Genomic DNA, 14,786 nt, shown 5'->3' with positions numbered 1-14,786 from the left:
TCTACAAGTGCACAATTTTGGAAGGCCATTTATTGCTGGGCTTTGCTTTAAACTCATTCACACAGAAGTGCTTTGGGAGATGCATAATGCCACAGATGATAGCGAGCATCGAGGGAAAGTACTTTTGTGTTCTCAAATCCCTTTCCCTGCAAAACCCCACGGACCTGACTCTAACAGGAGCAGCACACATCCCCAGCCTGCAGAACTGCTCTGCGTGTGCAAACATCCCGGGCAGGTTTCAGATTACCGGCAGAAATTAGAGAGATTCCTGAGCGCTGCACAACACGGACACATCCCTGGAGCTACACGCAGGGCACATGAGCATGCCTTCCTCCAAAGCCTGGGCTGCTCCAGCGCCTGACCTGCTGCTCCCCACGGGACACCGAGATGCACAGGGCATCGAATGGAGCCCAGTCCAGGAGGCAGACACACAAAAACACAGGGGCAGAGGGGAGAGCCAACAGCGTTACTTCAAGGGAGAAGAATCCACGCTACAAAGGATGGAACTAGGATGGATGGACCAACAAGAGAACCCAGTTTTCCCTGAGCCATGCCAGCTCTCCCGCTGTTAGGCAAGCCTGGAGAACAATGCAGGGTTGCTGCATCAATGCCATGGCAGCAGAGGAATTGCAGAAGACCCCAACACGAGCCCAAGACACCCTTGTAGAAGAAACCAGTCTGTGCCTGGCTCCAGTGGCTTTGTCACCAACAGAGACACCGCTGGGAAAGCGAGTGGGGTGCAAGCAGCCAACAAATGCGGGCAGGACTTTTAGGACAGGGTAGCTAGCACCTTTAAAACCCAGCACCCTGCCTGGCAGAAGGGCTAGGACACAAACACACATCCCCCCTTCCACCTGGTGGGAAGAACCAACCCCCCTGCTGCCCTCCTGCCGGGGGTGAGGGGCAGGCAGCAGCAGGAGCACGTCAGGCTCAGCATCACTCACCCAGCCCTCCCCAGCATCCCACGCCACTGCAGATCCAGTGCCTAAGGCAAAGCTTACAGCACCTGCAACTATTTCAAAAGGATTTACAGCCTCACCGTGCCACGGCCGCCAGGCATGCCCTCTTCCCTCCTGGGCTGGATGCTTTTGCTCGCGCTGCCCCCAGCCCCGCACGGGACGCTGCCCCAACAAGCTCGTCCCGCAAAGAATTTCTTGCAGCTTCACTCAGAGCTGCAAACGCCGACCTTCTCCTTTCCCAGCACTCACCAGGGAATCGTTTGCTTTGCCTGATGAGATAATTAGGGGCAGGGAGGGGGGGTGGGATAGCATTTATCACCAGCCCTTCAAAGCAAAGAGCAAAACCCACCCCGGCACCCCCTCCTTGGCCCCTGACAATCCCTGGCGTATGCAGGTGCAGGGAATTAGGCAGAACAAGTCAAGGCTCAGCTCAGTAAGGTATTTAAGCCTGTGCTTATCCCAATGAACTCCAGGTTCTCCCAATTTCATTAACCCTACCCAGAGCCCAAGGACAGGCTGCTACGTACCTCTGCTCTTGCACTGAGAACAGGAGCTTTGAATTTAGGAGCTCACTGTGTGCACGGCCAGACTGATCCTCGCTGGGACAACCTGTGCTGAGAGTCCTTCAAGTGCGGACTTCCTCCATCTCCATCGCATTGTATCACGAGTTAATGACTCCCAATTACATAAACTGTTTTTAAAAATCGTGGTACAATTAGTTCCAAAAAGCACGGAAGTATCCGACAACTTGGATTCTCATTAAGAAGACACAATTACAAACAAGAATCGAGTTATTTTCAACAGATAGCAGAACACGCACTGTTTATAAAAACAATTGTTAAGTTTCTGTGAGACGGGATCGTCTTGTGCTTTTTATTTAAGGAACACAATGGTAAAAGAGCGCAGAACCACTACAATACGTAAAGCCGCTGTGCTTGGATGCTTACTTTGCCTTTTAGAAGGGAAATCAGGAGCACAATAACGTTTTATTGTTAGTCTTTTAAAATACACAAGCGAACAATAAAATGCTTAAAAACAATTTCTTGTAAACAATGCTAATAGCAAAAGCAAACAATGCCTTAAAACATAAAATGAACTTATATCCTCCTACATCCAGTTATTACTTTGGCTGGTTGATAGGAAATAGAATAAAGTATTTATTAATGTTCAAGTCATTTAGGAACTGTAACCACAGTGATCTGTAAGTAAAGACCAGGGCAGGGAACAGAACCCTAAGTTGAATATTTAGGATCTTGCTCCTAGGCACACAGGGAGAGGGTTACAGGACCGCCCTTTCTGGCGGGCACCTAAAACCCGGGTAAGAATTTCAGTATTTTCAAGGAAGCAAGAAATTAAAGAGGATTTTTTTACGGAAAAAAAAAAAATACCCAACAGCTTTTCTTGGTAAGACTTGCAGCTTGTAAACCTGATTTACAAAACCTAAGTTTGAGCCAAAGCTGCCACTGGCACCGAGCGCGCAGACGTACGCCACGAGTCGGGCTGGCTGACGGAGAACCCTGCCCTGACAGCCAGCAGATGAGGAGCTTAATTAGAAACAAACCAAATTAACCCGAGCTCTCAAGATGGCTCCGAACGATGGGCTCTGAACGGGGAGCGAACAAAGAGCAGCGAGTGCGGGATGCACCTTGAGAAGGGATTTCTCCCTCCCTCCCTCTTACTCAAGCCTCTTCCTTGCGTCCTAGGGAGAGGAAAAATAAACCAACTAGCCCCAGAATCCATTTACGCTGCCTGAACCAAGCTCAGCACTCCTTACCTGCCTCCTTTTCCCACTCCCTTACTCCGTTTTGGGATCCCCACAGACCGACGGCCGCTGCTGGAGGAGGGTGTGAGCACGGCGCTCCTCTGCCCGTACCTGTGTGCGGGACACTGAGCATGCTCCAAATCCCTCGCCAGCCAGGTTTCAAGGGGAAAAAAGATTCCCTGAAAGCAGCTTAGAGATGTCCCAGCACCAGCCGTGGATGAGCTTTATCCTGGATCCGTTTCAAAGCATTTAAACTGCAAAGGGGATAAAGCAGCAAGCAAATTGCACACAAGGAGAGCTTGTTTTAACAACCGGGTCGAAATCAACTCATACGAACAAAACGCAGGAGATCGGGGTCCTGCATCAGGCACTGCCAAAACACACCTGCATGTCTGGTAGTGCCTCAGTTTCCCATCTCTAAAGAGCAGCTGGAAGTGCCGGGCTTAGCCCTTCTTCTGCTTGCCTTGCCTGTAAAGCATTTGGATAACACACAGCCTTTTACAAGGCACTTTTACAATACCTAAGACAACAGGGCCCTGACCCCTGTTAGAGCTGCTAAATAGTCTCACATTGCTTGCGTTACTGTAAACCCAGAGCCGAGGCAAATAAGGAACGGCTCCCAAGCGGCTGTCAAAAAAGCCTCTTCCAGGATCCCAACAGTGACGGCAATATAAGCAAAGCTGCCGGAGCCAAGACGTGAAATCTTATAGATCGGGAAGGGAAATGGGCAGGAGGACAAAAGCAGCACGCTGCTTCCCCGCGGCTGCAGGAGCACACTGGGCTCGGGGACTACCGTTTCCCCGGAGCTGAAGGCTGCCAGCAATCTTGCACCAAAACCCGCTCCAATTTCCATACGCTTTCCTTATGTTTCCTGCACTCGGCAAGAAAACCCATTGCTCTCACCGCCCATTTGACAACAGGATCCCCACGACGTGTCTGTGTCATACCGAGGATGAAAATCCCAGGTCTTCCCAGTCTGCAAACATGCCCTTGCAATGGAGCAGGGGCTCTGGGGGTGCAAAAGCAGTGGCAGTGCAGCCAGTGGGGTAAGGAGCCGTGCTTTCAGTACATATGAGAGTAAGGGGAAAGGATTTGCTCTGCTGCCTTCCCCGTGACTGACAAAGCGAGCGCCATTCTTTGGAGTCACCTCTTGCCAGGGCTGAGACTGCAGATCGGTAAGCCTAAAGAAAGATTAAAGCCAGACTGTCTTTACTGTAAGATCATATAGTGATTATGGTCGAGGCCCTTTTTGTATAAGCTCTTGTTTTCCATGGCTTGTAGCTTTCTCAAAAAAAAACAAAACCTTCAGCTTGAAATTCCTTTTAAACAGTCTTAGCCCAAAAGAATGCTCCAAGAGTTTAAAGTTGTTTGATCGGCTGTTTGGGCTACCAGAAAAACAAAAGACACTGTTTCTACCAAGTAAAAACTGTTCATACTCTTATGCTCTAAATATTTTTATAGGTAAATTTTAGATTTTCAAGCCAGGCAGGGCCCATCTGACTTTGCAGTCCATAAAGGAAGCTGTATCCAAGTACGGTGATTCCCATATGGGATGGGAAAAAACTTACACTGGTGGAAGACTTTGGCCACGTTAAGGTTTTGGGGGGCTATTTATTTTCTGCTGACTGGTTGCAGTTTGGTTGGGTTCTTTGGTCCTAAACCAGTACCCCCAGCCATCACACCCCGAGCACTCCTCTCAGTGCCTTCATCTCCAGCTTCTACACCAGCAACTCGGCAAAGAAGCGACCTGCTATTCTCCAGGGTTTCGCCTTCAAAAAGTCCATCACCGCAGTGAGTACACTTCTATCAAGTGTGGCAGAAAATAAACTTCAAATCTAATCACATGCATTTGTGAGAGGAGCTTTAAACACGCCAGGCTGCTGCAGCCCATCCAATCCCAACGCGCTGGGTTCTGAGCAAATGCAGTGCTGAACTTCTCCTTAACGACTTCAGTGCTGCCAAGACCGATGATTTTCACACATATCTGATGGCTGGCTAAAAAAACTCAGCTCCTGGAGTCATGCGATAAAGTAGAAATATGCACTTTTATTAAGTAAAAGCCTCTTAGATCATCATTTTTGCCTATGGAATAATAATTAAAAAAAAGCCTTTACATCAGAAAATATGAAACATCCTAGAGCTAAAAACCCCTTACAGTCTACCTTTGCTTCCAATATTGGGGCTGAGGGGTGCTTAGGTAGCTAAATGATCTTTTTCTTGAGCTCAACTCACAACTTCCATGAACATCTAAAATATTTTTTTTCAGAAATTTATGCCATGTGTAATTCTGAGCAATGAATAAATTCAGGGAAACGAGCTCTCCACCATTACTTCGATAATATAAAACAAGGTGACATTCACAGGATAAAGTCCCAGTTATTCCTTTAGTTCTTCCTGGCAGGACAAAGCGCTCTTTCTTTAAAATGGTTAAAAAGAGAAAAAAAAAAGAAAAGGAGCACAATCTGAGGAGCAGTAAAGGCACAGAAGAAAGGGTCCGTATCATTTTAAGACCTTTCCCCCAAATCCCAATATTTCCAGAGAGGTTCCAGGCCCTATCCCCTAATTTTGGAGGTGAAACTCCCAATGAAGGCCAACTCAATGTTGCTTGCTGGTGCCTGCCAATTCTGAACCACCTCCGGGAGTGAAGCACCACCAGAAATAAGAAATAATAATAAAAAAGGAATGCCCACACCCCCAGCCCAGCTCATGCTGGGGCAACACAGCCCTGACGCTGAGCCGCAGCCCCCAATACGCTGGGAGCACGGACCAAAGCTCCTCCATCACCTCCTGACCCACACCCAAAGCACCTCCAACACTGCAGGAGGGGATGGAGAGGCAGCTTGGGACCCTCCTCTTCCTCACAGCCCCCCCACGGCCGAGCACCACACGCATTTGCCGGGTTCCTCCCGCAGCAGACAGTGGCTCCAAGCGCTCCGTGTCCTCACATCAACTCTTCACCCCGCCTCATTAAGATGTTCCTCCCCGCTGCCCCTTCCTCCGCAAGCACTAACGGGCTTGTTTGCAAATCCAGCGCACGCTCGGTAGAGCTGAGCAGGCTTTAAGCGCTAATATTCTCATGCATATACGGAAAAGCAAACTTTAGTCTAAATAGAAGTGGCAGCTCCTAATTTAAGGATCTACAATTTGACTGCTAGGCACAACAAAAATTACCTATTTCCATGGAGGCAAACAGGCTGCTGCAATGCTAACCCAATGTGCAACTGCACAGAAAGGCTGCACAGAAAGGCTGCCGTCTCCTGCTCCGTGCAGCCAGAGCCTGGCTCCCCTTTACCGTTAACCCTTTCTGCTTGGGCTCGCTCCCTAGGAGCCCCTGTGTGTATTTTACAGATGAAATTCCACTCCCTCTGCTAATGCCATCGACCATTCGCCAAGTGGAAGGCATGATTTAAGTTATTTTATAGTTAGATTGTCTGTCAGGGTAAGGGGGAGGGTGGATGGGGGGGCAGGCAGGGACCAGAATCTTACTGGATCCTAAATGCAGGCAGAGCTGCTCGTCTGCCTCATCCATCTGCTTTTATTAAAATAAAAAATAAATAAATAAATAAAATAAAATAAAAAAAAACATTCTTCTTTAAATGTGTGTGCATATCTCGGAATGCCTACACACATGCACACCGACATCCACAACCCCCCAAATGCAGACAGGTACCACGTGCACCGCCAGCACAGGTAACAGGGAGCATTTCGTGTGCCCACCACCAGCAGACTGAGCAAGGCTCCCTCGGACAGCCCCGCAGAGGTGGCTGCAACCAGTGGGCTCCCCACGATGCCCAAAGCTTTATCCACTTTACCCTTCAACCTGCTGAATTGCTAGAATATGGTTAGCTGCTCCACCCCGAGCCCAGATCCATAATCCCACCCCCGGCAGCTGTTCCGTGTGCCGGGGTATTTCCAGCAGATGTTATGGCTGGGTAAAACAACCAGGATTTCCAAAATCGGGGCCGGGGGAGGCGACGCAGAGCCCAGCCCCTGCTCCCTGCTGCAGCACCAACACGCCAACCAGCCGCACGGCAGCAGCCAGGGCTTGGAGAAATGTCAGCCTTTCCTTAGTGGCATTAAAAAGCCGTCAGCTTCCAGAGAGTCAAGCTGCAGAGACTGAAATTCGGTGTTTAAAGGATGATTAAATAAAAGTGATTTAAATTATACATTGCAGTTGCTGGAACTGCCACCGTTTACCACCCGCCATCCATCCCCGTCTCCTCCGACGCTGATTGCTGTCCCCTACGAGATGATCATTTTCTTACAGGCGCTCAAGCGCAGAACCAGGGATTTATGAATTGGAGATAATTAAACGGGTTTGCATTACAAATAGGGGAAAAATGCACATTCCGTGGGCCACCTGAGAACACTTCACAAAGTCAAACCGGGCGTTTTCACACCTGACAACCTGCCTGCTCTCTGTTGAGGCTGCTCACCCATGAGGGCTTGGTGGGATTTTCCAGATGGGGACAAGCTCTTAGCCAACATTTTGTAACCCCTGGAGCTCAAAGCTCTCTGCAGAAGAGTCGCTGACCCCTCTCCCTAGGTAGGGAAACCGAGGCACGAGTCTTGAGCAGCACTCGGGCAAGCTGGTTGGGATGGCCACCACCAGCACCATGCTGCTAGCCACGGGGGTCTCAGCCCTGCCCTGACACAGCCACGTCCCATCTGGTGGGGATGTCCCACCCCTGAGCAACCCGTGTCCTGCTTTGTGCTGAAAGCCCCAGCACCTGTGAAGTTTCCTGGGCTTCAGCTGTCTCAGGAGGTGTTTGATGCAACAAGGCGTCAGCACTGGTTGCTTCACAGTGCCTAACACGCTGAGCTTTGATGCGTTGCAAAACGCTGTTCTGGACCCAAAATAAACCTGGCAAGACAGCCAGTGGAGAGATCCAGTCTCCCTTCCCAGCCCTGCTACCAAACCGCCCTGGACACGATGCAGAGCAGGGACAGCGAGAGCAGAGCCCCACAAAAACCCTCCTGCACCGTGGGCTCCTGCAGAACGTCCCCTCTCCTCTGCCGTGACAAGTGCACATGTGGGTTAACCCCTGCCAGTACAAAAGCAGACGGTGGAGCACGGGCATCTGATTAATTGCAAAGAAAAGCCCTTTTAAACTGCTTCCCTCCCCCTTTCCTGAAATCTATATGCCAGAAAACACAGCATCGATCTCGCCGCCTGGCAGGAATGAGAGACTTGTGAAGCACAGAGATCTCAGGGAAGGAGTCCCCAGGGGATTTTTTTCGCTCGACCAAGGGCCCTTACAAAATGCCAGAAGGGAAAGGAAAAAAAATAAAAAGCCTAATCCTGGATCTTCACTGTCAGCTCGCTTCTCCCTGCACTCGTGGGAGCCCAGAGCATCGCGGATCCAAGCAGAAGCTGAGGCTCGGAGATGCTGCGAGGCGAGCTGTGCCCGCGGGCACCGGGCAGGGGAGAGGAGATGCAAACAGCAGCAAATGTAAACAGTGACTCATGGCACACAGCAAATAAACGGTGATGTAACGGCTTTTGCAATTAAAATTCAAACAAAAATGACAACCCCACATGAGGAAGGGTGGCAGTGGCAGGAGGAGGAGCAGGGAATCTACCACAGTCACCTCTGCTGCTGTTGTAATGCCCCAAAGGGGAGCAGCAGACAGGAACAGAGAGGGCAGGAAATATCTATGGGACAGCAGCAGTTCCTTGTGATCTACAACGGTGCTTGAAGCTTTCATGGCTGCACCGAGAGCAGAATTTATATCCCAAACCCACGCCACAGCCCGTAACACTGCTAATGGTTTTGTCCCCCGGCCCCCAAAAGCCCCGGTAGCAACTGATGGGTTCACGACTAAAACAGACCCTGCATGGGGATGGACAGGGAGCAAGAGTGGGGGAAAACATTTAATAAGTGCCACAGAAAAAAATCCTACACCTTCCTCGATGTTTTTGTCACTGCCTGACGTGAGCTGGGTTTTCCCATGGAAAATGGGCACTTCACCTGCTTCCTACCCCTCCGAGGTGATGGAGGGGTAGAAAGCAATTCTGGATAAATCACACGCCCAAACCCTCACGGAGATGGGTTTAACACACACCACCCGTGGCAGGGACTCATTTAACTGCTCTGCAAATCCTCCCATGAAGCAGAGCTGCAATTTCTTTTGCTCCTGCTTCATTACCCTCACAGTGAGAAATTCTCCCCCCCAACACTCACCTTGAATATTTTTTTCCGGCAAATAAAGGTATTTTCCCCCAATGGCTCCTAAAAACGGATCGTTATCCTTTTTACAGAAATCTTTTATGTGTCAGAAAATGAATTGCCTGCGCTCAGGCTTGCATTTCCAGACACAATTCCTTCAACCTCCCCTCTCCAGCCCCATTTTCCAAGCCCCCAATCTGCGTGGCTCATCTCCAGACGGAGCAGTGTGAGCTTTTTTTTTTTTTTTTTTTTTTTAAGTCTTACAGAACTTCTGTCAGGATGACTCAGAGCGAGATGTGAGCCTTTTTTCAGCCCTCGGGACGCTGCTGACTCGTGGGAGCCGGCCTTCCCCAACAGCCTCCCTCAGCACATCCCGCCCAGCTCCTCCTCTTGCATTTGGCCATCGGGCTCCTGCTCCTGGCACCTTCTGCACCTTCACCTTCCCTGTGCTTCATCTTGCTGGGGTCCGACTGTTTTTGCAGTTCACCAAGATCTGAAATTCTGCTCATAAGCCTTGGTCCCATCAAAAGCCCTTCTTGTGCACCCATTTAGTATTTCTTCCATTCAAAGGTCAGTTGGGCAGATTTACCATTTTATTTTATTTTTCCTCCCCAGTCAGCTTTTCCTTCAGACCACATCCTCCTCCTCCTCTCTGATCTTCGCAAATTCCTCTGCCACCAGGCTCAAATTCTCTGGTCCTGCATTTTCTGGGTCGTCCCTTCTCCTGTTAAAGGCCTGGCGTGGATTTTGCTCTGCTCCTTTTCCATCCCCACCACATCCTCTGTGAACACTGATGGCAATCACCAGTGGTTCGGTGACTGCTGAGAGTGGTTTTTTTTTCAGGTAATCTAGGGTAATTTCATCAAGCCTGGCCAACGGGAGTATTGGATCATCTCTTCCTTCTCTATTCACAGTCCCTTATCACTCCTACCTGAAAAAGTTACGTATATGTGAACGTAATTAATGTTATGTTTTGTGAGGACTGAAGCAGAGGTGGCATGGAGCACATCTGCCTTTTGCCACCTCGTCTCTCCAGGCTTCCTCTGTTCCTTCCGTGACCTTTCTCGCCCATTCTATTTTTTTTTCAAGAGCTTCCCCCAGCTTGGAAGCCTTTAGATAAAGAGCTTTTCCACTAGAGGGCACAAAGACAATTTCTCCTAAATGAAAACCGATATTAGAAGGACAAATAATATAACTGTTAGCATCTTACCAAAGGGATCTCAAACACCAGAAAGGAACACTTAATACACTGACTTGTAGTCCATACTCTCTGTGTTTTGCCACTAAACGCCTCTAACATGTACAGATTGAAAAAAACAGAAATGCAAAAGTGAGACTCCTTTAACAAGGTCTCCTATACACCACCAGGCACTTTGTCTAGGTCACTCCACTCTGCCCACAACTTCTTGTTAGCTACACACAGCACTGGAGACAGAAAATCCATCCTAGCATTTTCTAGGCTTAACTTACCCAAATTCAGCACTAAGTAATGGGACTTCTTTATGCTGTTGTTTCCTAGATCAAAAGAAGCTCTGTGCTAGCAAAGACCTGCTGTTTGCAGATACCTTTAAATCTTGATAAGTCACCTCCTGACCTATCTTGGGTAAACTAATGAGATTTTAGCCTTTAAGGCTCTTCTACACAAGGCAGCGTTTCCAGCTTTGAAGCTCGCCTCGTGGGCTTCTCGCTGGATGTATCTATAACCCCGACACTTTAACCAGCTCCTCATCAAGCAACAGTGCTGTGCTGTAAAAAACCTACAAACTCAACAGGAAAGCAACCGAGCCAGACATCTGATCACACAAATTCAACAAGCAAGACGGCGGTGACAATTTCAGCGCAACCCTGAGGGTTCATCGGCACCCCCGGCCCCACAGCAGCTCCAGGTGCAGCCAACGTGCCTGGCACCTACCTTGCTGATTCCCGTGCTTCTGACAAGCCGCTCTTTTGGCACGCAGGCTGAGGAGATGCGTGAGCGCCTGGCAGCCCACCCGTGCCCGGGGATCCACACGCACACCCACGCTCCCCTCCATGGCAGCGCCCAGCCTGACCGCCGCGAGGTTTGCCGTGCGCCCTGCCCGCGGAGCTGCGGTTACTGGAAGGTTTGGCTTGAACAGAGCCAGCCCGGAGAGTTTTGCTAATGGAAGAGGGGAGACAATAGCGACACGCAGGTGCTTCCTCCCATTTAAAGTGTTTACTTACACGGCTCAACACAGTGACGCGATTGTGAACTGGATCTGCATGCCGGCTTACAGAGTTCAAAAGGTAGCACGTAGCAAAAGGAACCCCAAAATGCTGTTTATTAAATTAAATGCTGAAGATTAAGGATTTTTGCTTTCCTTTTAAGCTCCGCTTCCTTTCCCAATGCCGAGTGAGAGGGTTTTTCCAACCATACAATTAAAGCAGTTGTAAATGGGAAGTGATACAGACTATAGCAAACCAAACAAAAACAACAAGAGCAAAGACTTGATCAGCACAGCCCCGCTGTCTGTGCAGCAGGATCCCTGCGGCACGGAATGGACAACTCCGACAGCTACTGGGGAGGGCTGAATTTGAAAGTAACTGCAAGAGAGGAATCAAAAAGTTGAAGAGCAAAGGTACAGCATAGCTAAGCCACAACACAGAGTTAAGGAAAACGTCGGTCTGAGAGAGGAACAAAGGCCTATTTGTTTTATGAGATAAAGCAAGCAATTCAGCTGTATTCCACGGTAAACCATTTGGCTTGGGACCGAAACAGGGGGCGAGGGAGGGCTGGGAAGGAGCATCTGATTCTAATTTGGTTGTCCTGAGTTTACATTACACGAATCAAGATGTTTTCTAGAGGTGCCAGGCACTCAAATCCATGGTTGGGCCTTGTACATAGGAAGTATCGGATGTACTGAACATCTTGCAGTTCCCTCTACAGCCAGTGAAGGCTCAAAGATACTCAGCACTCAGCAGCAAAATAACAGTAATAACAAAAATAGCAATATTAAGCTCAAGACACTTTTTCTGGTAGCTAAATAAACTCAGAAATCCACGTTATAGGCAGCAGTTTGTAAAAATCTCGGTCTTTCCCTAGCACAACCTTTTTACTGCCCAAGAAATTTCAAATAAAATAGCCTCGTATCCAACATCATGCAACTTAAGAATTGTGCCTCATTTTCACATAAAGCTATAACAAAAAATGCCAGACATGATGCAAGCAAAACTACAAATAATAAACAGAAACAAGTCCTTTCTTCTGAGTGCCACGTTCTCCGGTCCGCTCCCCACAGTCAGTGCCATTTTAGATGTGCTTCCATTGATTTTCCTTCTTGGTGGGAGCAGGCTGGATGGGATTCAGCACTTTGCTCCCTGCTATCATTTTCCGTGATCCTGCGGGATGATTGCTCCGAGAGGATGAATGTCAGCTGCAGACTCCTTCCACTCGCTATCATCAGTGAAACTAGAAATGGCAATTAAAATCCTTCACCCCATTGCTCTGTCAGAAAGTAAGCAGCAAGTGCCACTTCCATTGATGCAAGTAGCAGTCACGCAGAGACCTAAGATCAGCAGGTTAATCACTGTAGAACTGCTTTCATGCAGCTCCACAACACTGTGTCCACATTACTGAAATAACATAAGAACATGGGCAGCTAAAAACAGCTGCAGCAGCTCATGAACTGCACTGTTCACCACCAGTTTGGACCAGCCCCATCCCACCCGTGCTGAAACAGCCTCTCAGCACTCTCCTCCCCTCACCCCACACTCCCCATTTGAAACAGCAGACGGGGTTCACAACCTCTCAAACCTCTGGCAAGCAAAAGCCAAATGAGCATCTACGGTCTTCTCTGAGTTATCCACAAAAATGAAGGCCAGCCACTGCCTGCGCTGTGTTATCAGACATGAAGTCAAAGCCAGGATAAGTGCTAAGCAGTCGCTGTCCCAAAAGAGCCAGTCCCACCAGGTGCAACCACCCTGAATCGCTTCACCAGCCCTACCAGCAGCCCCGCAGAAGGGGAGCAGGGATCTTGCGAGGCAGCAGACTGGAAAATAGCACTCCTGTGTCTCTTATTGCTGGTTTTAGTCTTTACAAGCAAGCCATGTGTTTTATTTTTATAGCTTTTATCCTACTAGCTTTACAACACATGGTTCCTGAAGGGACACAGGATGCCGTTGCTTTAGAGAAGATCCAAGAGAAAAGCAATTGAAGGCATTCACTGAAAGAGGGCGTGAGAAAACACACAGGTGAAAATAACTTCATTTACCAGTGGTGGCTCACAGATGCTCAGGGATGCTAAGATTGACCACGTACTGCCCTGGGCAGGTGGGAGGACAGCAAGAGGAAAGGCTGTCCCAAAGCTCTGGATGTGACAGAAGAGCAGGACAGGGTCCTGCTGAGCAGCCTGGAGCCCTGGGCTGCTGACGACTACAGGGTGTTGGCAATGCCCAGCGGCAACCAAAATGCTCTAAAACTGCCAGTCCACTAGCATCTGCAGCCCACGGGATGGTTCATCTCACCTCCACTTTGGTCACAGCATGGCTGGAACGTGCTGAGCAGGGAGGCCAATGTGTGGAAAAGGTCCCTGTGGAGGCTGACCTCGGACACTTGCTGGGCCCACCTCAGCTGGAAACTCCCCTACAGATACCAGCTGGAAGAAAACACCTCTGCAAAATCCCAAGTTTTTTTTTTTTGTTTGTTTGCTTTTTGATTTGTTTTGTTGTTTGTTTTTGTTTATTGACTGAGAACTAAAAAAAAAAAAAAGGTTCAGCCTCGACGAACTGCAGCCTGAAGGAACTGAATTCTACAAGCAGAAATGGCACAGGAGTCTGAAGCAAACACAACCGGAGTTGGCAGGAATAACAAACTAAAGGTTTTTGTTGTGGCAAATGAGGCTATCGAAAAGACCAGCAGTAACACTGTGTTCAAAACTTTGCTACATTACTTTTATGATTCCTACCAGCAGCATGCAACAAAACATATCTAAGCTGGGATCAATTTCTTACAGCCGTATATAAACATTACAGGAATTTTGTCCTCTGCAATACTTGTTGCTCTCTAGGCTGCAATAAATCAGTCAGTTACAGCCCCTCTGCCTCTTTGTCTCCTACCTTGCCATCTCAACTCGCTGCTTTTATTTCTTTCTCGCTACCAGCGCAGCCACTTTCAGCTTCAGCACACATTTTAAATGTAACCTGTAGCTAAACTCTGCACAGAATGAAGCATTTAACATTCGCAGGGGAGGAGGGGAAAGAAAAAGCTGGTTTCCAAGGTTAATGCCAGCTCCCCTCCGTCCCCAGTCTCCCTCCAGTACCAGGGAAGGGAGCTGTGGTAGGCAGGAGAGGAGTGGGATGCTCAGCCCCAGGAGGGCCACACGTCGTTGAACATCAACTTGCTGTAGGCAGAGACCTTCCGGGAGATAAATCCCTTCCCTCCAGGCCAGGACTGCAGCCTGGCCCTGCCCTGTGCACCTCACAAGCAGGCCGAGGCGTACCCAACACATTGAGTCCCAAATTTTAGGGACACCTGAGAGGGGACACGCTGCACGGCCAGGCCTGCACCGGGCCCACGGCCATACAGAGTGCTGTAACAGAGCCGCGTGCCCCTTAGTGATTTACCCTGGAATATCTTTGGACTACATAGAAGTGGATTTCTTTCCCTACTACCAGATGTGTAACGTGAAGGATGCTGTGGAGCAGCGCCCAGAGCCCCCAGAGGCTCTGCCACTGGGAGGACCCAGGAAAAATAAGCCAGCCTTGACCCGGCACCAGGGGAGGGCGAGAGGAGCACATGCGTGTATTTTATTTCACACTAAGCTCCATCTGACCAGCTAGACAAATAAATCTCCTCTGCTTGTCCTAAGAACACTTCTGGGGACCGGGAGAGAATTTGGAAGACTCCACGGTTAAGCCACGAGCTCAACAACTTTCAGG

General features: G+C 49.2%; 1 protein-coding gene across 30 annotated transcripts in view; it reads right to left on the bottom strand.

Moving 5' to 3' along the window:
• MAGI1 (membrane associated guanylate kinase, WW and PDZ domain containing 1) overlaps positions 1-14,786 on the bottom strand; it is a 317,508-nt gene that overhangs the window by 265,210 nt on the left and 37,512 nt on the right. Inside the window, exon 1 of one of the 30 annotated variants that reach the window (XM_068694403.1) lies at positions 10,804-10,999. The exons of the other annotated variants lie outside the window; for them this stretch is intronic. Coding sequence (XP_068550504.1) covers positions 10,804-10,924 — 121 coding nt within the window. The 5' untranslated portion in view covers positions 10,925-10,999. Of the gene's footprint in view, positions 1-10,803; positions 11,000-14,786 lie in introns of those variants that run through there. 30 annotated transcript variants of the gene reach the window in all.

The sequence above is a fragment of the Anas acuta genome, chromosome 11 (genome assembly GCF_963932015.1).
Source record: "Anas acuta chromosome 11, bAnaAcu1.1, whole genome shotgun sequence".
NCBI classification, from domain to species: domain Eukaryota; kingdom Metazoa; phylum Chordata; class Aves; order Anseriformes; family Anatidae; genus Anas; species Anas acuta.
This window is presented reverse-complemented; position numbering and strand designations above follow the sequence as displayed.